Source organism: Hibiscus syriacus, unplaced genomic scaffold (assembly GCF_006381635.1).
Source record: "Hibiscus syriacus cultivar Baekdansim isolate YM2019G1 unplaced genomic scaffold, ASM638163v2 tig00012370_pilon, whole genome shotgun sequence".
Lineage (NCBI taxonomy): Eukaryota > Viridiplantae > Streptophyta > Magnoliopsida > Malvales > Malvaceae > Hibiscus > Hibiscus syriacus.
The window spans coordinates 558408-585024 of record NW_024062270.1 but is presented as its reverse complement, the minus strand read 5'-3'; the positions used below and the strand labels follow the sequence as shown (position 1 = coordinate 585024).

The 26617-nt window shown below is 30.2% G+C and overlaps 2 protein-coding genes and 1 pseudogene across 4 annotated transcripts; 2 read left to right on the top strand and 1 right to left on the bottom strand.

Moving 5' to 3' along the window:
- Positions 1-542: 542 nt before the first annotated feature.
- On the bottom strand, positions 543-1941 carry LOC120205181 (NAC domain-containing protein 72-like). Of its 3 annotated transcripts, none has more exons than XM_039205099.1 (3): positions 1719-1941; positions 1360-1628; positions 543-1275 (listed from the first exon to the last, which is right to left on the bottom strand). In XM_039205099.1, exons 1-3 carry the CDS (start codon positions 1897-1899, stop codon positions 691-693), a joined length of 1035 nt encoding a protein of 344 aa, XP_039061030.1. In that variant the 5' UTR covers positions 1900-1941; the 3' UTR covers positions 543-690. The 3 variants fall into 3 exon arrangements, with proteins under 3 accessions (XP_039061030.1, XP_039061031.1, XP_039061029.1); XM_039205100.1 differs by having other exon boundaries at positions 1715-1920; XM_039205098.1 differs by having other exon boundaries at positions 1360-1941.
- A 5710-nt stretch (positions 1942-7651) lies between these two features.
- On the top strand, positions 7652-8934 carry LOC120205180. The gene is made up of 3 exons (XM_039205097.1): positions 7652-7838; positions 8053-8258; positions 8360-8934. The coding sequence occupies exons 1-3, from the start codon at positions 7749-7751 to the stop codon at positions 8625-8627; spliced, it is 564 nt and encodes a 187-aa protein (XP_039061028.1). The 5' UTR covers positions 7652-7748; the 3' UTR covers positions 8628-8934.
- A 586-nt stretch (positions 8935-9520) lies between these two features.
- On the top strand, positions 9521-11204 carry LOC120205247 (annotated as a pseudogene).
- Positions 11205-26617: the final 15413 nt, after the last annotated feature.

The following is a 26617-nucleotide window of genomic DNA, read 5'->3' as shown; positions in this document are numbered from 1 at the left end:
ATTCGTCGATTCTTTTAACTTTTCAGATATTACTCGACAATAGCCTAGTAAACTTGCATCAGGAGGATCGACTATTCTCTGTTTTGTATCACTGTATATTTTTATACATCTTATTTGTTATATTTTGATGACAAGTGTTTTGCTACCACTTATGTATGTGTATTACTAATATTTTTCTTTCGGATGTTAATATCCCTGTATATTTACCGCATAAACTTTTCTGATCGTTATATCAACATTTTACCGTTACTTGGATTTTATTTACTGAAATGGATTTGAACTGCTTTTTAAATATAAAAAAGACTTCTGAGTACGACATGTGATATTCTAAGTCAAGCGATCTAAGTCATTAAAGAATTATTATTATCTTTAGAGTTATCGGAATTAAACATATAAGAGTATTTGAGCATTAATTATTCAATGATTGAAAATCTTTAAATATATATTATTTTATAATCACTTTAAATTAATAAAAAATTAAATTTTAAAAATAATATTACTAATAAAAATATTATAAATCTCAGACATATATTGTAAAATAATGATAAATAAATAAATAAAATATTATTAACTATTAACTCAATTAAATAAACCAACTCGTCAGTTTCTTCAGATTTTCATTTTTGTTACCATTACACAAAATTTTGAAATTCCTCTCGTATTCTATACCATTGTTTTTTTATCTATTATTTATTGCCTAAAACCAAACCCACTCCACTGAGTCGGGTACCGGAATCCATGTCGGTCGACTGAGTTAGAGAAGTTCTGGGTCATCAGCCCTCTAATGTTATGTTGAAAAAGCACAGAGTTATCAACTCGCTGAGTTCTGAGTCCACTCTGTACTTCCTCTTCGACCGAGCCACCAACTTTACTCGTTGACATATCCATCTGGCTTAATGTAGGCCGAATCGTCGGGACATACAGGTCATTATCTCCATAACTCGGAATCCCCTGAGTCTGGGTTTGTCCACTGGGAACCAACTCCGGCACCGAGCTGAGCCCCGCAAGACTCGTCCAATCTAGATTCCCACAACCCAGGTTGTGGAACCCCGTTTTCTTATCATTCTGAAGCGTTTTCAATGAGCTCACTGGTGGCAGAGAAAAGAAACGATCGTCTAAGTCGGGGAATGACTCAAGCATGTCGTCGATATGGGAGGAAGAAGACGATGATGAGCCATTGTAGCTATGCTCTTTGCTCGGAACAGTTGAACTTGAAAATGATTTTTGAGCACTTGACTTCTTCTTGTATATTCTACATAAAACCCAATCATCCAACTACAAAATAATAAAAAAACACATAAGTAAACAATAATTCTTCAAGCCATTATATTATTTTACACATAATTAAAAATATATTACCTTGGAGCTACCGTGTTTACGGGAAGTCCCCAGGAGTCTATATTCATGCATGATCCAATTCGTTTTAGTCCCTTTAGGTGCTTTTCCGATGTAAAAGACCAGAGCTTTCTTTATACCAACTTTCCGGTCATCACTCATGATAACTTTATCAGTTCCGGTAGCTTTCCAATACCCCGAACCGGCGACTCTGTTGGGTCGTGATCCGTTCGGATACTTCCGGTCTCTTGGACTGAAAAAATACCATTCTTTTTCACCGAATATAGCTTTACCTAAGCAAAACAATATATATTTTTGGTTAGCCAACGAATAAACGTTTAACAATAAGTAGACAAAGGGGGGATGGATTCGATTTAACCTACTGGGTAAAACCCAAGGATCAAATTTGTATAAATCGATTTCACCAATGATTTGCAGAGAAAAATGATGCCCTGCAACTTTCCTGCATAAATATTGCACCAAAAGCTCTTCATCCGTTGGATAGAACCGGAATCCTGGTGGCAAGCTCAGTTGCGCCAATGGGTCAGTTTCCGGCACTCCCATTTTCTCGACAACCAAACAGGAAATTTAAATAGAAAAATTGGTTCTTTCTTCTTATTTCTGGGTAATTGGGATTGGAAGGCATTTAAATAGAAGAAACGGATAGTGTTGAAAGCGAGAGTATGCGTCTTTATTTTTATCACCATTAAATGACTGCCACGTGGCTTAATCATGCGGCCGACCTTATCCGACCCAAATGGTGCGTGAACCATCACCAAAAACCTACAAAAGTGAGTCGTCAATCCTTGAGACACGTGTCCTTTGTCCATTTTGTTTTCCATTGGATCCATATGCCCAAAAGGTTGTAGCTGAAATTTTCATAAACTATAATTGCAAAATAATAATCTTTTATTAATTTAAAATGTTATTATAAGATAATAAGATGACATTTCTTTAAAATATTTTAAATTATTTAATAATAAATATTTAAATATCTATTTTTAATAACATATTTAAACTTTAAACTTCTAAAAATAATAATTAATTTTTTAATTTTTAAGATTATTTGATTCGTACTATAAATTAATAAATCTAAATATTAGGAAAAGAAACGAAATGTTAACAGAATTTTATTTTTTGGTGTATTTGTTCTTAGGCCTTTAATATTTTGAATATTAACTAAATTAAGTTTTCTCTTCAAATTTTTTATTGAAATACTTATTTGGTCCCTAAACCTTTTGACCCTCTTAATATTGAATCTTTTTTTTTATTATCATCCGTAATAATATTATTTCTAAAATTTAAATTCAAAATCTCGCTTTAAAAAATTACTGTGATTTACGATCAATACTTACTGATATTTTATACTTTTATATATTTATAATATTTACTATCATAATACATAAAAATCGCTTTTAAACTATTATTTTTCATTAATCTGGAGTAAGTACAAATTAGTATCTGTTCAAAGATAATTTTCAACCTTTCGACATTTAACGCTCACACCCCTAACATCTATGGTGCTCGAACCTGGGTCCTCAAGGAAGAACAACAATTTGTTTAAAATTATACCTAACGTTTAGTTTTATACTACATTTAATATTTTAAAGGCTAAAGTACGCATTTAGTACCTAAATTATCCATTTTAGTACCTAAACTTTTAATTTCTTAAAACTATATCTAACGTTTAGTTTTTGTTTCATTTTAGTACCCGTCGTTAAAAACTTAACGCTTTTAATACACAAGTTATCAGTTTTGATCCGTTTTAGTAACTAAACTTTCATTTTTTTTCTAAACAATACGTTAAATTTTGAACATGGTACAAAAATGAAACGAAAACTAAACTTCAGATATGATTTTAAAAAAAATTAAAAGTTTACGTACTAAAACATATCAAAACTGATAGTTTAAATACTAAACACATAATTTATCTCGTTTTAAGTTATTAAAATTTCAAGTATTAGCCAGCTATTGCATGCAAATGTGGGAGTTAGGCTAGAATCTTTGTGACGAATATAAAGTTCAGAGAACGATGATACAGAAAAACTAGCAGCTATATCATTTCATGACACGTTTACTTGACCCTTTTTTCTCAAGGTTTCTTCTTGTTTATTTGAATTAGGGTTTTCTTTCACTCAATAACTTCTATGTGATGGCTTACAAGTTTTAATGCATTATGTCACGGACCGCAAGCCCATGACCGAGCTAAACTCCGCACGAGCTTGCTAGCAGCAGTCTAGCCCCGTGACAATTACATGGGTTGGACCATTTTGAGTAGCACTTAAAAAAACAATTCAGTGGTTTTCAAAAGAAGTAGATTCTTCTTAGCTTTTCTCTTTATTATTCAATGTATTTAGATGCTTGTCAAATTGCAATGGTTCCACCCAACTTTTAAATCAATCATACCATATAGGATTAGGGATTTATGTAATACATTTCAACTCCCAAGATTGTGATTGATTCATTCTAAATTGTCCTTTTTGGATTTTTGGTCCCTTTCAAAAAAAAAAAAGTTGTACAAGTGGAGGCTTGTAGTGAAGGAGAAAGGGCATGTCATAAAGTTTTGAAGTGTTTGATGGGTCAAAGGGACATATAGAGGAGGTTTAGCTCATATAAAAAAGTGACATCTATTTTTTTTATTAAAATGAGGTAAGTACAAGGTACTATTTGTTTAAAGACAACTCTTAATAATTTGATATTGAACGCTTATATTTTTGGTATTTTTTATTCTTGAACCCGTAACCTCTAAGGATAATAATAATTTCGTTACTACCGAAATCGCTTGGTTAGTGCTGACATTTGGTGTTAAATGAGAGCAATGGGTATAAATTGAACTGGCATCTAAAGTTTGTGTGCTCAAATGATGACAACCAACATGGAAATTAGGTCTACACCTTTTAATAATAAATTTCAAAGTTATCAATTAAATTATTATTTTATATATCACTAGCACAGAGAATATTTGATGAATAAAAAAATTTTGAGCTAATCAAGTTGATGAATCTTACTTTATGATTTAAATTTTATCTGATTTCAAGTTTAACTTTATAGAATTCAAGTATAAGATATACATATATCTATTTCTTCGTATTCATTTTCACATGCACAAGATTTGTAATGTTATTTAATAAATAATATAGAAGTATAAAATATATTTATAATATTATTTTTAAAGAAGAGATTTTTTAGGAAAAAAGTATTGGTATGAGTATAAAGGAGTTAAGGAATTGATGAGAAGAAAAAAATTATAAAAAAATACAATTGAAGGGTCAAATTGAATAAAATAAAAAGTTGAGGGACTAAATTGTAAAAATGATATTTTTGTTAAAATAAAAATTGAAGTTACATAAGTATTCTATAGTAGCATTGGAGCACGTGATTCAAATTTAGTAATAAATACACTTAAAAATAAAAGAGAAATTGAAGAAATGAGGAAATCATACAAAGTTAAAGCATTAAGTAATAAAAAGGGAAATTTATTTTCAAAAAGAGAAATTATAGCTTAGTATGTATTCTTCAAAGGTTTATGAGCATGTGGTTTAAATTTGATCAAAATAAACTTAAAACGAAGGAAGAATTGAATAAAGAAAGAAATCATGAGCTAAATCACAAAACTATGAAATTTGATTATTTTTTTAAATTTGATAAAATTTGAGATCGATCTTGACGGACTCACTAATTGAAATTAAATTAAATAACTCGAACTTAAAAGAAATGATTTTTTTTGAGTTGAATCAAATTTTATTCTCCCCGCTCATGAGTGGAGTTTTTAAATTCTATTAATAGATATATTATCGTTATTCATCTTTATGTTTATTGCATATACAAACTAAATGGTCTCCGTGGAAATGAAATTGTTGTTATTCTTTAATGACCTAAGTTCGAGCATCATAGATGTTAGGAGTATGAGTGTTCAATGTCGAAAAGTTGAGAGTTTATCTTTAAACATATATTGTCTTGTACTTACTTCAAATTAATTAAAAAATTGTTAGAATTAATTGTTAATTTTTTAACTTTTTTTTTATCTCAACACATTTTATAAACGTGTAAAATGTTTGGACATCGTTTCAAATCTTTTCTTCTCGATGTTCAATGTTTTAAGCCGGTTATTGATTACCCCATCAACTAGATTTTTTAAGGTCTGTCCACTTATTTTTCTTTAGGGTAAATTACGCATTTAGTATATAAACTATCAGTTTTAATTTGTTTTAGTCTATTTTTTTAGTACTTAAGCTCAATATCCATCATATCAAATCATTAAGAATAAATTACTAGATCTGAAATTCCGCTTCCCAAACTCTGCCTTCTCTGGCTTCCGTCCACGGTCTCGATTACCCTTGATATATAAGCTATCAGCATACCTAACATTTCCCAAGCCAATTAAGCATAGATTCGTGCAAAGATTAAATTGTTGTTGAAAAATATCAATGCACAATTAAGATTAAAACATACCATTTGCAAGATCCAGAAGGAAATCCGAAGGGGTTCATGGCGACTGATGGGGCATATCCAATGCTGGAAAAATAATCCATGGAAGCCGATCCTTGTCCAAAATACAATGGCTTGCCTTCACATAGCAGCAAAATCTTATGAAACATATAAAATAGCCTACTCGAAGGTTGGCGTATCGTTAACACAGTCGTTCTTCCACCTTTAGCAAGGTCCAACAGCGTCGACAAACAAGCTCGGGTTTATGAGCATTTCTTGACCAATGCTAACCCTTTTTCGTTCCCCACCCGAAACACCTCTCAAGAACGTATTACCAACGATGCTATGTTTGCACTTGACTAGTCCGAGTTGATCGATCACTGCTTCGGCATGCATGATCTTGTCTTGTTTGGTGAGGCTATTAGGCAATCGAAGGAGAGCGGTGAAGACGAGCGTTTCGGTCACCGTTAAATGAGGGTAAAGAACATCGTCTTGAGTGACGAATCCGGTTTTTCGCTTCATCAAATTGCCGAAAGGATTGCCTTTGTATGTTATGGACCCTTTGAGGTGGCCCCCAAGGCGGCCTCCCAATGCCGTCAATAGTGTCGTTTTGCCACTGCCCGAGGGACCAAGCATGGATAACATTTCCCCTGGTCGAACCATCCCACTGACCCCATTTAAGATCACTGTATCATTATCTCCGGAAACCAAACTTTTTCCAAACACCTTACCTACTTTTGTACCTTGATTGTATAGACCACATCTATGAACTGTAAAACAATCAAACAAAGCCTAGTTAGCATCAAATTCAATGGATTTTCCCCCTATTGGTTCAATAAAAATGGTGAAACAAACAAGCATACCTTCAAAGCAACAGGTTGATTTGTAATCTTCAAAAAGGGTTTGCCATTGAACACATCTTTAGCCTGGGTTTCACCTTCAATGTCCAACACTGCCTCCATTGTTGCCAACCCAAAAAGCTTAAATTTTTTTTTATCAAGAAGCGTGTGTACATATATATATATCGAGAAGAAGGGTTAGTGTTTGATTCGTTTTAGGTGTTTAACTGAAAAATAATTCTGCTTTAATTAAACTTCCACTAATTCCTTAAATTTCTAACATATTTATAACTGTTGGAGACGGGTCAGATTGAAATTAGCTACTTTTTTGGACAGAATTTCCGAAAATTATGTAGAATTGTTTTAATTAAATTACTAGCTTATATAGCAAAATGAAATTAATGTAGAATGCTAAGAAAATAATTAATTAATATAAACAATCATTAATAGATATTTTTGTAAATGTTCTCGTTATATATGTTCAGAGTTTGGAATGATTCGAATGGAAGTAAAAGCATTACTATTTTTTGTAGGCTTTCATGCTCCTTTTGTATACCTTGCTAATCAACTACTTTATTTGTTTGATTAATGTAAATATTTCAACTGCTAGAATGATAATATTTAATTATCACTATGATAAAGATATCTAGTAGACTTGTCTATATGTATTTAGCATACATAGATGGAATCATAGGAGATTTTATTCTAGACCAACCCGCGTCATACACTTGGTTTTGATGGTTGGGTCTTTCGATGGGATTCTCTGCATACACAAGAGTCAAACTCAAGACCTTGTTTAAGCGATATCAAGCTGCATACACAAAGAGCGCTAAACAGGCTGAAGATGTTGGTACGTCATGCTACGAAATGTTGCACGCACAAGGCTTCCAAAAGGCAGTTAACAATGGCGGGTATGTGTTCCCTTTCATGAAGCCACCTTAATGTCCCCTTCCAACTACCTTCACTTTCCCATTAAGCATCATCCCCTTCAATAGGGGGAAAAACACAATTTTTTTCTTCATTTTTAATCAATTTGCCTGGCTTGTTCTGTCCTGCTAGTGATTTTTTGTATATTTAGACTGGGGGAGTTCAGAGAGAAAAAGCAAAGCAAAGAGAAACAAAAGAAGCTCCCCATTGTGTTCATCCATGGCTTCTAAGCTTCTTTTGATTGCAGTCTTCGTTCTTGATCTTATCGCTTTTGGTTTAGCTGTTGCAGCTGAGCAAAGAAGAAGCACCGTGAGTTCCCCTTCACTTTCTTTAATGCATTTTGTTTTTGCTGGATTTGTTCAAAGTTTGCTACTTTCTTTTTTGCTGGAAAAATGAAAGAAAGTGGGATTTTCTGCTTGAAAACGGTGGAAAATGTTGATTTAGTTTTCTGGGTTTAGGGTTCTATGCATGAAGTTGGTGTTTTTGAAGCTTATATCATTATGGTATACATCTTTTGTTGCAGGCCAGGATTGTGCGGGACAATGAAATTAATTACAACTATTGTGTATATGACTCGGACATAGCCACTGGCTATGGTGTTGGTGCATTTTTGTTCCTTATGGCTAGCCAAGCCCTTATAACGGTAGCCACCCAATGCTTCTGCTGTGGAAAGGCTTTGAACCCTACTGGTTCTAGGGCATGGGCAGTCATCCTTTTCATTGTTTGCTGGTATGTCACCACCTTAGCTCAAATTCTGGTTTTAGTCTCTATTATGCTCAAATTTGCAGATTTGAATGTTTCACATATTCTCTGAATTGCCTGTATGACAGGTTGTTTTTCCTAATAGCCGAGATATACCTGCTGGCCGGATCGGTCCAGAACGCGTACCACACCAAATATCGGACAATTTTCAGTGAACTGCCTCCGTCTTGTGAAACATTGAGGAAAGGAGTGTTTGGTGCAGGGGCAGCCTTCATTTTCTTAACAGCCATAGTCAATAAGTTCTACTACATTTGCTACTCAAATGCTAGGGAGAACAGTTTCCAGCCATACGGTGGCGGCCGAGAGGCCGGTGTCGGCATGGGAACTTACAAATAAGCAATGCCTGAAAAAGAAAACCAGGACTTCAAGTTATTGCAGTAATATGTGACTACATGAACTCTATGATATCGATTTGATTACTTCACTGTCTGGTTTTTTGAGTTCCATTTCATGTTCTTAAGGGTTCTATATAGGCGATAGATCGTATTTCATATTCGATTCATATTATTTTTATTTCCTTTTCTTCCCCAATCCAAAATTCTGTAGAAAATTTTGAAGTTTGTTGTATACAAGCAAATAACAGAAGACTGGTGTTTGTGTTCCAATTAATCATGCAATGCTAGTTATGTGTTTTCTTGAATGAGTTACAAAATGAAGCCAAGCGAGATTTAGAAGGCCCTTTTCTTCTAAGTTTATGCCCTACAGGCTCAATCTACTATGTAACATTCAAAATGTTTTTAAGGAAAAATGATATAGTTTTCTCAAATCGAATTATGACTCGATTCAAGTTCAAACCAGAATCAAAATCAGGCCTGAATCTACAATCAAATTGTATAGTTTTCTCAAATTGAAAAATGATCAAAATAAAATCAAAATATCCATAGTTCCCAAATAAGCAAAAAAGATAGATGTTTGATTCACAAAATGAAAAGGTTGTAGTAATTATTTGGCCATAGGCTGCCAAAGCCTGCATTCCATGTACCTTATCCCTTTCAATCCTCTGCTAAAGCAGCCCATAACTAAAGGAAGTGGAGCCCCATCCCAAAATATCTTCCCCTTCTAAACCAATACAAATATTGTTAAAATATACTAAGGAAATCAAAATCTCAAACCCCCATTGGCTACATTGAATTGATGTGGCAGATAAGTTACCCTCCTAAATCATCTTATCTTCTCCCACCTGTCACTATATAAATTCCTTTGCTCTTTTGGCCCAACCAGCACTTTGTCTCAAATAACCCATTTCAAGGTGGTTCTGTAAGGATTAGAACTTTGTCAATGGCTCTACAAGCTGCTGCCTTGCTTCCATCTACTTTCTCTGTACCCAAAGAGGTTTGTTTTCATGTTTTTTTACTGGTGATAATGGTTCCTTTTTTTTTCCAATGGTTTAAGTATAGGGTTTTGAAATTAAATAGGGAACGTCTGCTGCTTCTTTCAAGGATTCATCTTTCTTTGGAGCTTCACTTTCTGACCAAACCAAAGCTGATTTTACCTCTTCTGCATTAAGATGCAAGGTACTGTAATGGCGTTTATTTTGTTTTTGTTGTTGAAAGAGCTTTTTTTGCCTGTAATTGAACCCTTTTTCACTTTCATTGTAGGGGGAATTCAACCAAAGAACTGGGGGTTGTTATGGCTCAAACCACTGCCACTGCAACTCCAGCAATCACCAGATCTTCAATGGATGGAAAGAAAACCATTAGAAAGGGCAGTGTGATCATCACCGGTGCCTCTTCCGGGTTGGGTTTAGCCACTGCTAAGGCCTTGGCTGAAACTGGGAAATGGCATGTTATAATGGCCTGCAGGGACTTCCTCAAGGCAGAGAGAGCTGCAAAATCTGCTGGAATGTCCAAGGAAAACTACACCATCATGCACTTGGATCTCGCATCGCTCGACAGCGTCCGTCAATTCGTCGATAGCTACAAGCAGTCCGGCCGGCCTCTTGATGTGCTCGTTTGCAATGCTGCTGTTTATCAGCCAACTGCCAAGGAACCCTCATTCACTGCTGAAGGATTTGAGCTGAGTGTGGGGACTAACCATCTTGGTCACTTCCTTCTTTCGCGGTTATTGCTCGATGACTTGAAGCAATCCGATTATCCATCGAAACGTCTCATCATTGTTGGTTCCATAACAGGTAATTTGCATCCAATGCATTCGAATTGAGGTTTTTTTACAAAAGGATTGTGATATTGATGTACTAACATTGAGTTGTTTTTCTGTATAATGAACCAGGGAACACGAATACTTTGGCCGGAAATGTACCTCCAAAGGCAAACCTTGGGGATCTAAGGGGACTAGCTGGAGGACTAAATGGGCTGAACAGCTCAACCATGATCGATGGTGGAGAGTTGGATGGTGCAAAAGCATACAAGGACAGCAAAGTCTGCAATATGCTCACTATGCAAGAATTCCATAGGCGTTTCCATGAGGAAACCGGCATCACATTCGCTTCGTTGTACCCCGGCTGCATAGCTACCTCCGGCCTGTTCAGGGAGCACATTCCGTTGTTCAGGCTCCTCTTCCCTCCATTCCAGAAGTACATCACCAAGGGGTTCGTCTCCGAAGACGAAGCTGGAAAAAGACTTGCTCAGGTATATAAGCAAAGACCTTTGTGCATTGCAGACACTTTGTTTTATGTCCTGTGCAGTAAGGAGTTTCATTGCTTCTAATGCAGGTTGCGAGTGATCCTAGCTTGACGAAATCGGGCGTCTACTGGAGCTGGAACAAGGCTTCGGCTTCGTTCGAGAACCAGTTGTCTCAGGAAGCCAGCGATCAAGAGAAAGCACGTAAAATATGGGAGGTCAGCGAGAAGCTCGTCGGCTTGGCCTAAACATAGAAGCCGTCAAGGGTGCTTTTGCCCCTTCAAATCCTTTTCTTTCGCGGGAGAGCTTTGTTAATCGCTTAAGAATCCGACTCCGTTGATGAGTGTAGATGAATTTGTGAATTGCAGTTCGACAATAAAATTACTCCCCCATAGCAAACCTTATTTAATTAATTCAAGCAGTTAATGAATCTCTTTTTCTGTCTTGAATTTAAATAATTTACCTCTTCCAATAATTAATCCGTACTTATTATAATTTAATTTTAACAAATCGAGTAACATTATAAATTTCAATATGGATAAGGAAGTTTTGATTGAACTCTTTTAAAAAAATAAATCGAAGTTAAACCAGTAAAATAAAGGCTTAATTCCCAAATAAGGGCCCAAACTATACATTTTGTGCCAACATTTTTTTCTATTCGGGTGCCTAACGTTACAAATGTTAGCACTTTATATGTCCGGACCGTCAACGGCATTAGTTTTCCCGTTAAATAACACGTTCATAATATGGTAATTTTAAAAAGTTTATATAAAATTAAAGAAATAAAATTATATATTTTTAAAAAATAAAACACAAATTTTGAAATAACCCCTAAACTTTAAAAATCTTCATTTGAACCCTTAAACCCATGCCGACCGCGGCCCTTTGCCGTCGAAGAAGCTCCACCCCACCTCCCCCGGCGACCAAAAGCCGTATGAAATCATGGCCGATTGATGACCGACCGACGATAAATCGACGTTTTAAACCCAACGAACCCTAGGATGAAAATCATGATTCCAATGGTGAATCGACAACAACTATGACGACATATAACTAGGATGATGACAAGGACTATGTCGGCAGAAATGTTCGTGGCCATAGAGGGCAGCTACGGCGGGTTAAGGTTAGGATTTGAGATTTTGGGATGATTTATAATATTAGAAAAGTTAAGGTTTTTTGTAAATATAATAATAATTTTAATTTTAAAAAAATAAATTTCAAAATTATCAGGTTGTGACACATGTAACTCAAAGAGGAAAACTAATTCTGTTGATGGCCCAGATATCTAAAATGTTAACGTTTGTAACGTTAAGCACCCAAATTAACCAAAAAAATATAGTTAATTATTTGGCAAAAAAATATAGTTTGCACACTTATTTAAGCATTAAGCCTAAAATAAATCGTCTAAGATCATGGTTAATTAGGCCATATCAGAAATCTATAACAACCCGAAAAAAAGGAGCTCAATTCATTTAACTCCTAGACAACCCCATCCGTTAAAAGGAATTATATATTTTAGGGCCAACTACCCATTTAATACCTAATTATTAGTTTGATCCGTTTTAGTACATAAATTTTTATTTTTAAAAAAAAATCACACCTAATATTTAGTTTTTATTTCATTTTAATACCCATCGTTAAAAACTTAACACTTTTAGTACTTACTATCAGTTTTTGGTCCATCTTAGTACCTAAACTTTTTAAGCGTAAATTACACAATTTCTATCTGAACTTTACTCTCTCGCCTGTTTTACTCATTGTACTTTCAGTTTTCTAATGTACTCACTGAACTTTTAAATTATTCATGTTTTAATCATATTGGATTATTTTATTATTTTTTGGTATTTTTTAGTATTATTTAATATAATAATAATTTAAAATAAACAATACAATAATATTTCCTTATTATTAAATCTAAAAAGACTTAAAATAACAAGCGACCATCGTCGATCTTTGAAATAATAATAAAATTATTTTTATATTAAATAATAATGAAAAAGCCATGTCATATGAACATAATAATAAAAAAATCCATGTAATTTGAAAATAATAACAAAATAATTTAGGGTGATCAAACAAGAGTAATTCGAAAGTTCAGTGAGTAAATTAGAAAAATTGAAAGTATAGTGAGTAAAATAGGAGAGTGAGTAAAGTTAAGAAAGGAATGGTGTATTTTACCCTTTTTAATGAGTAAATTACAAATTTAATCACTAAACTTTACTCTCTCTCATATTACACTCACTATACTTTTAGTTATTTTCAATTTAATCACTAAACTTTATGCATTTGATTATCTTGGTCACTCATATGTTAACAACGAAAAAGTCACGTCATAACGTTGTTAGTGACCAAACTCTTGAATGACAAAAAAAAAACCCAATGTATCAAATTGTGTTAGGAAATTGAAAAGATTTAAAGTACAGTGGATGAAATAGAAGAGAGATAGAGTAAAGTTCAGTTATCAAATTTGTAATTTACCTTCTTCTTAATAGTTTGGAGTGATTATAAGGTAGTATATGTTTTTTTAACCTACTAATAATGTATACACATCTTATATAAGTGGCTACTTGAACCCAAAAACCTTTAGGGAGAGTAATATTTATTTTTACCAGTGAGATCATTTGATGAGTTTAATTGACGGTATTTTAGTTTTTTTTTAAAATCCAAACAAGAATAATTGGATGATGAATTTTTTTATAACTACCGGTATCCGACCTATTGATCAACTATTCTTGATCGAGTACTACAAAAGCAAGGGCAACCCTCCCAACCCAATTTACTCCATTTGCAATCGCTAGGATTCGAACCCCTGACTAGGGACGGGTATAGGACCTGAATCCGATTGTGTTAGATTTAAAAAAAATCGGGTTCGGGTCGGGTTTTATTAGAGGTGATGTTTGGGTCAAATCAGGTTTAGGGTAAAAAAATATCCGACCCGACCTAAAAAATGTAATTTTATCTTATATATTTAGGGATAATTACAATAATAGTCATTAATATATTAATTTTTTCAATTAAATCTTTATTTTTATTAAATAAAAATAACATTTTTAATAAATATATTATTTTGGGTCGAGTTCAGGTCGGGTGGAGGACATATATTTTTTGAGCTGGGTGGAGAATGAAAAATTTTCGGGTCGGGTTGACTGAAACCCGACCCATGCCCACCCTTACTCCTGACCTTGTTTAAAGTATCTAGTATCTAATCCCACTATATCACCTAGTTGTTAGTACGATTGTACAATGAATTGAGACATTGTCACCAACACATCCTTCATTGATGGGCCTCCAAAATGATCGGCCCTTGATATATCAACACTTATTCTCTAACTAATGAAAATGGAGATATTTTCAAACACCATTAAACAAAAGTAGAGTTGAATTGAGGCAAGTTAGTGAACTGGAATGGCCCATTGAGTACTTGAAGGGCGCTTTGTCAATTCTTTTCATTTCAATCGAATACAATTGTTGCTGCAGGTGGGGATGAGAAATAAAGAAAAAAGGAAAAGAAAATGGATTGAAATTCCCTTCCAAGCCGCCGAGAATATTGAAAATGGTGGGCAAAAATCCAAAGGTCCAAACAAAAACATTATACAAATCCTTGTCGTTGACAAAAATATGGCGATAAGCTGCTTCTCATCTCACTGAATTTATTTATTTATTGTCTGAACTATATTTCCAGGAATTGTTATTACGGTGTTTGTATATGCACGTTTGTTTACTGTACGGATCTTGACAGTTCATTCATCTCTGGATCTGCATGTGCATTTGTCGGTTGATCTCGTCCCTTCTTACTTTTACTCCCTCGATATTTGTTCCAAGCAAGGATATAAAGTATAAATATTTGTCCAAAACACGTGTACCTGAATTTAATATAAGATTAAAAAAAAGTAATCGAAAATATTAATATTAGTTTAACATTTACGAACGATATCTAAAATATAACTTTTTTCATAACAAACGTTGAAAAGATTAATATTTTAAGTAAATAAATTAATATTTTAGATAACGTTATATCGAAAATGTTAAAATAAAATTAATATTTTAATGTGAACCGTGGCAAGGGAAACGGAAACCATAAAGTAGAACTTGAGAATCACAAACTCAAAAAAACCAAGCAGTAGCTGGGGGGTCGATCCAACGCCGGTCCTCAACTGCATGAGCTTCTACACTCCGCGGGGCCTCTTCGATTCAATAGTAATCGATGATCCTTAAAATAGATATTATTTTATAATCACTTTAACTTAATATATTTATTTTTTGAGTATTTAAATTTTGAATAAATAATTTTTCTTTTGCAAATTTAGAATTTTGATTCGATCCTTTAAATCAACCAGGGAGAGCTTCTATGTTTATATTCGATTTATAAATTTTCAAAAAACCTTTAAATTAACTAAATTAAAATTGCAATGAATATCAGGATTTTTTTTACCAAATAAATAAACAAATTGATGGTTCAATTTCTATATCTCTTAGGGATTGCCTCTGTTACATTCATTATTTCAAGGTAAATTAACGCATTTAGCATCTAAAATATTAGTTTTGGTTCATTTTAGTACTTAAACTTTTAACTTTTTGAAAATCATATCCAATATTTAGTTTTCATCTCATTTAGTACTCCGTCGTTAAAAACTTAACGTGTTTAATACATAAACTATTAATTTTGATCCGTTTTAGTACCTAAAGTTTTATTTTTAAAAAAAAACTAAAATGAAACAAAAACTAAAATTTTTAACAGTGGGTTACTAAAATAAAACAAAAATGAAACTTTAGATATGGTTTTAAAAAAATTGAAAGTTTAGGTATTAAAACGTATCAAAATTAGGTACCAAACGCATAATTTACCCTTATTTTTATGAAATTTACATTAACATTCTCTTGATAAACTACGTATTTAGTACCTAATCAAAATTAAGTATTGAACGCGTAATTTACCCTTATTTTTATTAAACTTACACTATCATTCTCTTGCTAAACTATATATTTAATGCCTAAACTATCAGTTTTGGTCTATTTTAATACCTAACATTTTATTTTTTCAAAAATCAACGTTAAATTTTGAGCGGTGGACTAAAATGAAATAAAAAACTAAACTTCAAGTATAATTTTGAAAAAATGAAAAGTTTAGATACTAAAACATATCAAAACTGATAATTTATATACTAAATGTTTAATTTAGCCTAAAAAATCAGCCAACATTCACTAAAACATAAACTTAATAAAAATTAACGAATTCCGTATCTTACGTAATTCATATTGTCGTGTTTTGTAATACCTTATGTGCATAAAGGAATACTTTCAGCACCCAAAAAAATGTACTATATTAAAAATAACTTATTAACAAAACCAATCCCTAAAAACAAAAAATATTATTAAAACGTCCTCGAATCACGTGCACACTTGATTAGAAGCAGACCTAAAACCAACGCTTTGTTCTGAAAGAAAAAATAAATAAATTAATTAAACTAAAGACCAAACCGAAAAGAATCTCTATTTATCAGATTCTTTTATCATATGCATGAAAGGTGCAGATGCCTTTGTTGAGTTGTTCATTCTAACATGTTAGAACAGTCTGTTCTGGTAATATTCTTTGATTTGTAAATTCATTATAATAGAAAAGTTTATAAAGATTCCTAAATCTTTAAAAAAATAATCTAAAAACATAATACAAATTAAGAAATTGATACAGGACGTATAGCTTTTTGAAAATTTACTTTTAAAAGTGATCTAAAAACGAATTCTTAAAAGTATTATATAAAAATTTAATTATTTAAGATTATACAAAAAAAATGGGCCCATGAGTTGTTGCTCAGAGTGCACCCCTTAGAGTCGGCCCTGAGCACCAAAAATACTAGGAGTATAAACGTTTAGTGTCAAATGATTAAGAGTTATCTTTGAATATATATTGCTTTGTACTTATCCAGATTACTAAAATGTAACACAAACTAAACTTTAGGTATGATTTTGAAAAAATTAAAAGTTTAGGTACTAAGTAAGACGGGTCAAAATTGATGATTTAAGTACTAAACGTGCAATTTACCCATTTTTTATAAATGAACTTTTCAATCATTCAATTATAAAGAAAATATGCATTTGTTTTTATTATTATATTGTTTCATTTTACTTTCAACTACAAAGGCAAAGGACATGCTATTTTGGTTTTTGGATGTAAACCAATCCAAAGGCATATTCCAACGCATACTCTTCTTCCATCGCATTATTGTAAAGTTCTTAATTTTTAATTTTTCTTTTCCCTTTTTAAAATAAAAATAAATTAGGATGAAGATGAGATCATTGCGTGCACTATGAGATTAGTTATGTGAACTTTCACGTGTATGGGAAGATTATATAGACTATTACTTTGCATTTTCTAAATAAGAAAATTAAGGTATATATGTTTCACGGACAGGGACGGACCTTATAGTTGTCATGAGTATCCCAGGTAACACTTTAAAATTGTCTATTTTAGTGTTAATTTTTCTGCAATGAAACTTTTAAAGATGGACTTGCGCAACAAAATGAGTGACGATTTTATGAATCATTGCGCAATAGAAAAAGAAGCACTTTTAGATGTTAAGATTGAAAGTGTAATCAATCGTTTTCAAAAAATGAAAACACGAAAATGTCAATTTTATAATGTAATTTCTAGACATTTTATTATATTTATAGATATCGTAGTTTCTAAAAAAATTATAAGAGTTTTTTTGTGCAATCTATGAATTTTTGTCTGGGATCCGCCTCTGTTCACGGAAAATGTTTTAAGGAAATGTTTCCTTCATTTTTCGGTGTTTGATTCATGGAAAATAAGTTGGTTAATGTAAAATATTTTCATGGTCAACAGAATTCTTACGGTCTAATTTTCCGTAAGTCATTTTTCGAACTTTTCACTTTAAAGCATAAATACTCAAAATAATATTCTTTTATGTATTTAATTTTGATGTAATATTTTAATATCATTTCAATAAAAATATTAAATATTAAAATATTTAAAATATACTAATTAATAATTTTAATATTATAATAATATACTCAGTTATATTATAATAATATATGATATTATATTCTTATTTTAATAATATATAATAAAATATAAATAAATTTATGTTATTTATTAATTTCATATAAGAAATGTTATTTAATTATTGATAATAAATAATATTATTTATGTATTTAATATTAATATAATAATCTAATAATATTTTAATAAAAATACTTCAAATATGTTTATTAATAATTTAAAAAACATAATATAATATTTTTATTTCAATAGAATATACTAATTTTAAATATTTTAATTTATAAATTTGTAGAAATAATATTGACATAAAAATATTAAATAAATTATGATAATATTTTAAAATAATAATATTAAGTTTTTATAATAAACAATATCTTTTATTAGATTTGATATTTATAATAAATAATTTTAAAAAATTATCAACTAACGGAAAATGGTTTACACAACATCTCTCAAATACTGTAAAACGTTTTTTAAAAAATATTATTCAAAAAATATAATTCATTTTACAAAAAAATGTTTTCCAGAAAATATACCTGCTATCAAATGTATTTATGAATCAAATCTATCTATTATCTCAGTTTAAGGGTCTACCATATAGTGACATTGAGAGTCCATTCTCATGCTTTCCAAATTATGCTTCATACTTCAAACAAATCATCCAAAATATTATATTATGCACATACCAACAAAATCAAAACATGTACTTTTATGAATGGCTTAAAGCATGAAAAAAATGGTTGAGATGTTAGCATCAATTTTTATTTTTATGAATGAAGAAAGAGAATAAAAAAAGCAATAGTATGATTTTTCGATCCTTTTTAATAATTTGAAATAATTATACGATAATATATGTTTAATTTTTTTTTATAAATTAATAACATATATATCCTACAGAAGATAAATTAATAGTAATTGTTAAGGGTAAATAGTATAAATTATCATAAAATTATGTTAAAATGATATTTGCTATCATTGAAATTTTAGAAGTTGTAAAATAATCATTAATTTTTTAAAATAATTATATAATAATCCTTAAATTTATCGAAGTTTATCACTACTTTATATAGTATGATAATCATTTTGTAATAGATTGGTAAATCTAATGATACTTTTTATTTCTAAAACTTTAATAACCAAAAATTCATTTCAACATAATTTGATAATCAATTTTGTGCTTTGTTCGATTTATTAATTCCAAGAATGTTTCGCCTTTCTATTGCAAATAAAAAAGCCATTAATTCAATAAAAAATCAATATTATAATTCGATATTGTTGATTTATATTATTATAAATATAATTTTTTTTATTTTCACACTTCAATAAAATCTTTAAATAAAATAAATAAAAATATTAAAAATGATTGAATACAATATTAATATTTTGTATGTAAATTCTTTATCAATCCACCTATGATCAATTGTTAAATAAATTTTTACAAAAATATTTTTAATTATCTACATCATTAATGTAATGAAATATGATTTTATTAAAGAAAAAAATAAAAATTTAGTAATGGGCATGTTTCTATTGCAAGTTAATAGTTTGAGTTTGTTCAAAGAGTATTGACGCAGCATGACTTTTAACATCTTCTCTTAGTGTATAATATTATTTATTTTAATGGACATGTGTACTCGAACTCTTATTTATATATTTGATCTGTATATTTTATAGGTTTTATAATGTTTTGATTTAAATAAAATTATTACGGAACTCTGTATTTGTATAATATTTTATAATCGCTATGGATATTATATTTTATAGGTTTTATTTAAATATTCTATATCGAATTACAAACACATTACACCTTTCATAAATACAATTCTAATTCTTAATCATATTTTATTTAGGGGTAACCTAGGAAAGTTAAGGGACTAATAAGTAGATTTCAAAAAGTATAGGGATTGAATAAATTTATCTGATGTAATAAAGACTATTAGTCTTGATTCAGTAAGCAATTAATTTGGGCCTTTAAGGGTCATAACATACTTATTTAATCAAAACAGATAGGATTTGTGACTTAGGGACCAAATTATAAACTTTGAAAATTATGGGGACTAATCTTGTAATTATTCAAATTACTAACCAATTAAGAAGTTAATCATATGTCACACTCATTTTAAGCTCAAATATCATATAACAACTTATTTGAATGATTTTGAATTATTTAAGGACCTATTTAGTTGAGGAACTTAATACATCATTTCCAGAAAGAAAAAAACTAAACAAAATCGTAATTTTTTGTTACCCCTCCAATTTGAAAGTCTCGTCATGACTAATCTGAATTGACCTAGACCACACACCTAATTTTTGTGGGTGAGTCTCTCGGCAGGGATTTTCTACATACGTAATGACTCAAATTTAAGACATTGCTTAAGCGTTATCAAGCTGCTTACCACTTGAACCAACACTATTAATTAAAAGTTTCATAACTTAACTAAACCAAGTATATAAACTTATTCAAAAGTTCCTAAATTTGGGCCCTTAGGGTTTCATTAAAATCACCACCAACCACTCAAACAGTATCTCAACTCAGATCCAACTCTTAAAGACGTATCATAAAATATTTTTGTTTAGAGACACGAGGACTAGCATACACCGCTATAAAGAAACTCCGTACCAAAAAAATTATGTTTTGAATTATTTTATTCATTCAAATAATCAAACTTAAAACAATATTTAGAACATAGTTTAATTTTTATGAACTTCAAATATCAGAAGAAGTAAGAATTATCGTAAATGGGGTTGATTCAAGTGGTAAGTAGGTTGATATCGTTTAAGCAATGTCTTAGGTTCGAGTTTTGTTGTGTGTGCAGAAAATTCTTGTTGTGAGGTTCACCCATCAAACCATTTGTGTGACACATGTTGATTCAGATTAGTCAAGATGAAACCCAGAACCGAAGGCAACAACAAAGAATTTATGTTAAAATCAAGTCATAATTTACATCAATCTTTTAATTTCAACAAGTAAACCAAAAACAGTTTAAAAAATAATATACAATAATAATCCACTTGTCCAACTTGTCAAAAACAATTATACATAGATTATTTTAATCAACTTTTTAATGGTGCGGTTGAGGATATATTAAGGCCAAGTAGGGTACTGATAAATGACTTGAACCCAAAAAGTGTAACTTTTGCATTATTGTAATGTGTGAAATGTTGCTTTTTCTTGGATATTGTTGCAATAAACAAATGAGTTGAGGGGCTAAAACATATAAAATGCAAATAAAAAGGTGTTGATTATAATATTGAAATTAATTATGAGTGGAACACTTTTTTGAAAATGTGTGGTACATCAAAAGGGTTAGGATGCCATTAGGATAATAAAATATATGATAGACGTTAATTAAAAACTACTTTCAGTCTAGACATGTTCATAAACTTGTTGGATTATGATTTGGTATCGTTTTATATTGAATTTTTCACTATTATTTTCGGCCATAATGACTTGTTGGACAACAAAAAAAAAATACCTATATAGTTTGAGTAGGGATGCAACGGGTCGGGTTTTTGGTCAACCCGACCTGATCCGAAAATATACAGCTTCCACTCGAATTCGATTCGAAAATTTTATATCCTACATTCAGCCTGACCTAACCCGTAAAATATATACCCTTCATCCGATTCTGACCTGACCCGATTTTTTAGAGTATAAATTCAACCCGACCTGATATAAATTAAGGATTTAATTAAAAACAAATAATATTTTTAAAGAAATTACATTATTATCCCTGAGTTAGATCGAGTCGAAATTTTTTCACCCTCCACACGAACTCGATCCGACTTCATCCTTTAAAAAAATCTGACCCGATTAAATCATATCAAATCAGAACCCGTCGTATACTGATAAAATTGTCATCCCTACGTTTGAGCCTATCCAGCCAAGCTATCTACGGAAGGTCTATATCATCAATATATATCACTTTTGATATCGTTTTATAAAATATATGATAGACATTAAATAAAAACTACTTTCAGTCTAGACATGTTCATAAACTTGTTGGATTATGATTTGGTATCGTTTTATATTGAAATTTTCACTATTATTTTCGGCCATAATGACTTTTTGGACAACAACAAAAAATTACATATATAGTTTGAGTAGGGATGCAACGGGTTGAGTTTTTGGTCAACCAGATCTAACCCGAAAATATACACCCTCCACTCGAATTCGATCTAAAAATTTTATATCTTACATCCGATCCGACCTACCCCGTAAAATATATATCCTTCACTGACTCTGATCTCACCCGATTTTCTAGAGTATAATTTCGACCCGACACAAATTAAGGATTTAATTTAAAAATAAATATTTTTTAAAAAAAATTACATTATTATCCCCGATTTAAGTCGGGTCAGAATTTTTTACCCTCTACACGAACCAGACCCAACTTCATCCTTTAAAAAATATGACTCTATATCATATCAAATCAGAACCCGTTTGTCATCCCTAAATTTGAGCCTATCCAGCCAAGCTATCTACGGAAGGTCTATATCATCAATATATATCACTTTCACATGAGTCATGCGATTTTGTGGATAAATCAATTAGCTATACTAAAATATGAGAGTTGGGAAATTTGTACTACAAAAACTAAAAACAATACAAACTTGTTCACCTAACTTTATATATTTTTGTTATATATAATATAAATTATAAGTAAATGTAACTATCATAAATCATAAAAAAAATACACAAAATAAACGAGTAATTTATTTTTCCAAATACTGATTTATTGAATTAGACAGCTTGAACAGCCAATAAATTTGGGGCTACAAGTTTTATATATTGCAAAAATAGTACTAACAACCATTTCATTATGTGTTTCATGACCCTACTTTTTTGTTGTCTTGTTTGAAGTCACGGGCTACTTAAATCTATTATTGGGGGTGCTAATTAACACCTAAATTTTTTGGGGGGAAATCTTTAAAAAAATTATAAATTAAAAATAAATTTGACATTACTTTAAAAAATATATTGACATCACTCTAAGAATAGTTGATACTCTTTAAAAATGGACCCCTAGCCTCATCCTAAAAAAAATTTGTACTTTTTAAAAAATTATGGTATTACAATTTAAATTTTGGCAAAAAGGCACCTGAGATCCTTGAACTTTTCAAAAAATAAAAATCAATGTGGTCCTAATCCTTTGGATCAATGTGGCCCTTTAACCAACGTTGACCAACGGTTCAGTTAATTCCTGCTGTTATAAATTAAGTAAATTATACTATTCATCACTCAACTATCTTCTCTATTCTATTTTGGTCACTAAACGCTAAAAAATTTCAATTTAATCACTCAACTTTTGAATTACTCCTATTTTAATCACCATAATTTATTTTATTAGTATTTATGATGTGACATTTATTATTATTATTTTTTTAATATATAATTAAAATAATATTAATTAACTTTTATTCAATTCAATTAAAAATACTCCCAAAACCCTAAATCGAAACCCCACCCCACGTTTACTACACTTGGCATTTATTATTATTTGATTTATGTGTCAAAATTAAATTTAATAAAATAATAAAGGTGGGGTGGAGTTACGATTAGGGTTTTGGGATTTTTTTATTTAAATATCATTTTTTAATTTAATTGAATAAAATTTAATTAATACTATTTTCATCATATATTAATAAAATAATAATAATAATATATGCCACATCATACATAAACAATAATAAAATAATTTATGGTGATTAAAATAGGAGTAATTCAAAAGTTGAGTGATTAAATTGAAAATATTTAGCGTTTAGTGACCAAAATAGAGGAGAGAAGATAGTTGAGTGATGAATGGTGTAATTTACCCAATTTATAACAGAAGGAATTAGCAGAACCATTGGTCAACGTAGGTCAAAGGACCACATTGATTTTTTTTTTCGAGTTAAAGGGCCACAATAATCCAAAAATAAAATGAGGACCACATTGGTTTTTTTTTTGAAAAAATTTAGGAACCTCGAGTGCCTTTTTACCTTTCTTTCAACTGGAACATCTAATTATATTTAATTTATGGTATATTGGTATACATGCTTATTTTTATTATCGAGTGTAATTTTATTCATAATTATAAATATTTTTAATACAAATTTAGACATTCATACACTTGTACAACATATTATCAATCACGTGTCTCGAATCCTCGACAAAACTAAGGATGAACTTTTACTTGCCACAACTTGATCAAATAAATTTTTGAATCCATCAAGTAATTTTAAATAATATAAATAACATTCGGGGTAAGAATTGAATTAAAATTCATTAATTAATTGAGAGGTCAAAAATATTTAAATTATTTTATTTTATATGAATTTCAATCTCGATTTTTTATCTTGAAAATATAATACCTCTCTATTTAATAAAAAAATTAAGAATTGAATTATTTTGATTAAACATTCGATATGTTATACAAAACAAGACAAGAAAATCAACCATCATGCTATGACACTCATTGCATTAAAAAAAATTGGTACAAAAAAGTTTAGGTCATGATAACTCCTCCAATCCAGGGTCAGGGCATACCTAAGATCTATTCGAGATTTACATAAGAATTTACAGATTGCCCACCAAGAATGATGGTGGTAAGATTTGAACTTGGCCTTACAAGCTCAAATTCTTAAGTCACAATCACTTGTACCAACACTCGTTGACCTCATTGCATTAAATTTATACAAAACAGAAGTATTATTTTCAACAGCTCTACAAAAATCTTATTCTTCCCATAAACTATCATTTTAAGTGGCCATTTGAGAATGCTTATAGAAATGTTTTCTTATCCAAAATTTCATTTGAAACGAAAAAGTATTTCTAAACAACTCATTTTCAACAAAAAAATCACATTTGAAATAAGATTATTAACTCAAATCAAGAAGCTAAAAAAAGATACTTTTACATTGAAAATGTTTGTTTAAAAACTCGTTTAGAGAAACGTTCTCAAAACCATACCTAACATAAAAATAAAAAAAATAAAAATAAAACGCATCATCTCATTTCATCCCTTAATGGTATAATCACTGAATCGGTCATTCTATTCTTTTTCATACCTTGTAAAAATGTACTTTTAAGTCTATTGTCCCAAATCCACGTTAAAATAAAGGGTAAAATATGCATCTACTATTTAAACTATCAGTTTTGGTTGTGTTTAATATCTAAAATTTCATTTTTTTTAAATCATATCTAATATTTAGTTTTTGCTTCATTTTAGTACCCTATAGTTAAAAACTTCACACGTTTAGTACCTAAACTATCAGTTTTGACCCGTTTTAGTACCTAAACTTGCATTTTCTTAAACTTAACATTAAATTTTGAACATGGTACTAAAATGAAATAAAAACTAAACTTTAGGTATGATTTTGAAAATTTGAAAGTTTAGGTACTAAAATAGACTAAAGCTGATAGTTTAAGTATTAAACACATAATTTATCCTAAAATGAATCAATCACTCAACCTACAATACAATAATAAGCCTAATACCAGTTTGGGAATACTTTTGGCAATAACAAAAAAGTAATTTTTCAGTAATATCAAACATCCAAAAGTAAAATTATGGTTAAAAAAATATTTTTAATCTAATCTCAAAAACTTAAATTTTTAGTTTTTTCTGTGAAAAAATTATTGTTTATCCTTAATTATTTAATTAAGATATTCCTAAATAAATAAATAAATTGCTCAATATTTTCTTATTAAATAAATAAATAAAATTATGATAATAATTAATTAATTTAATAAAAATATCAAAAGAACGATTAAAATTAAAATTCAGAGTACAATTCTTCAAATATCAACTTGGTAGAAATGTATAATTCAAGAATAAAATGTCTATTAAAATTTTAAAATTATTAAAAAAAAAGGAAAATTACCAAATTTGGAAATCAAAGAAGAAAAAAAAACATTTAAGGACCAAATTAAAAAACTCAAATTTGAGGACTAAAAATTAATTTGTCCTTTGTAAGAAGGGTAATGGTGTCCAAAAGGAAACGATTACCATAAAGTAAACCTAACCTGCATTATAAAACATAAAGTCACACCCACATCCTTGAAGATGACCTTAAAACACTAAAACATTATTTAGACAGCCATGACCCGAATAGTTAAAAGAAACTGTAACCCGAATTAAATTATTATTTTTTTACATTATAAAGCAAAATAAATTATGTATTTAGTCACTAACTATTTATACAATTTTGTTTTAGTCACCTGACTATTCTTTTTCTTCAAAATCATATATAATTTTATGTTTTGATTTTACTTTCATCATATGTTATTAAAAAGTTTATATATATAACTACTGGCATAATATTTTTTATCAATGATGACATTACATTACCTTTTGGTAATACATCAGCATCACCGTTAATTTTTTTATGGCGATTAACTAAAATGAAACCAAAAGGTAATGTAGTACAAATTAAAAGCATGAACCAAACAACCTCGGTGCTAAAGGAATTGATGTTATTCTTGGAGGTCTCGGGTTTGAGCACTAGGAATGTCAAGGGTGTGTGAGTGTTAAATGTTAAATGATTTAGAATTATCTTTGAACAAATATTGCCTTGTACTTACCTATATTAATAAAAAAAATAATTTAAAAAAATCCGATAAATAAAACGAAATTACATGAATAATTAGGTGACTAAATATATAGTTGATCCAGAAAAATAATTTGGACCCACATTTTTTTGCCCTTTGGTAATTGGTACTTTTATTGTGTAGCCGGCCCTTTCCC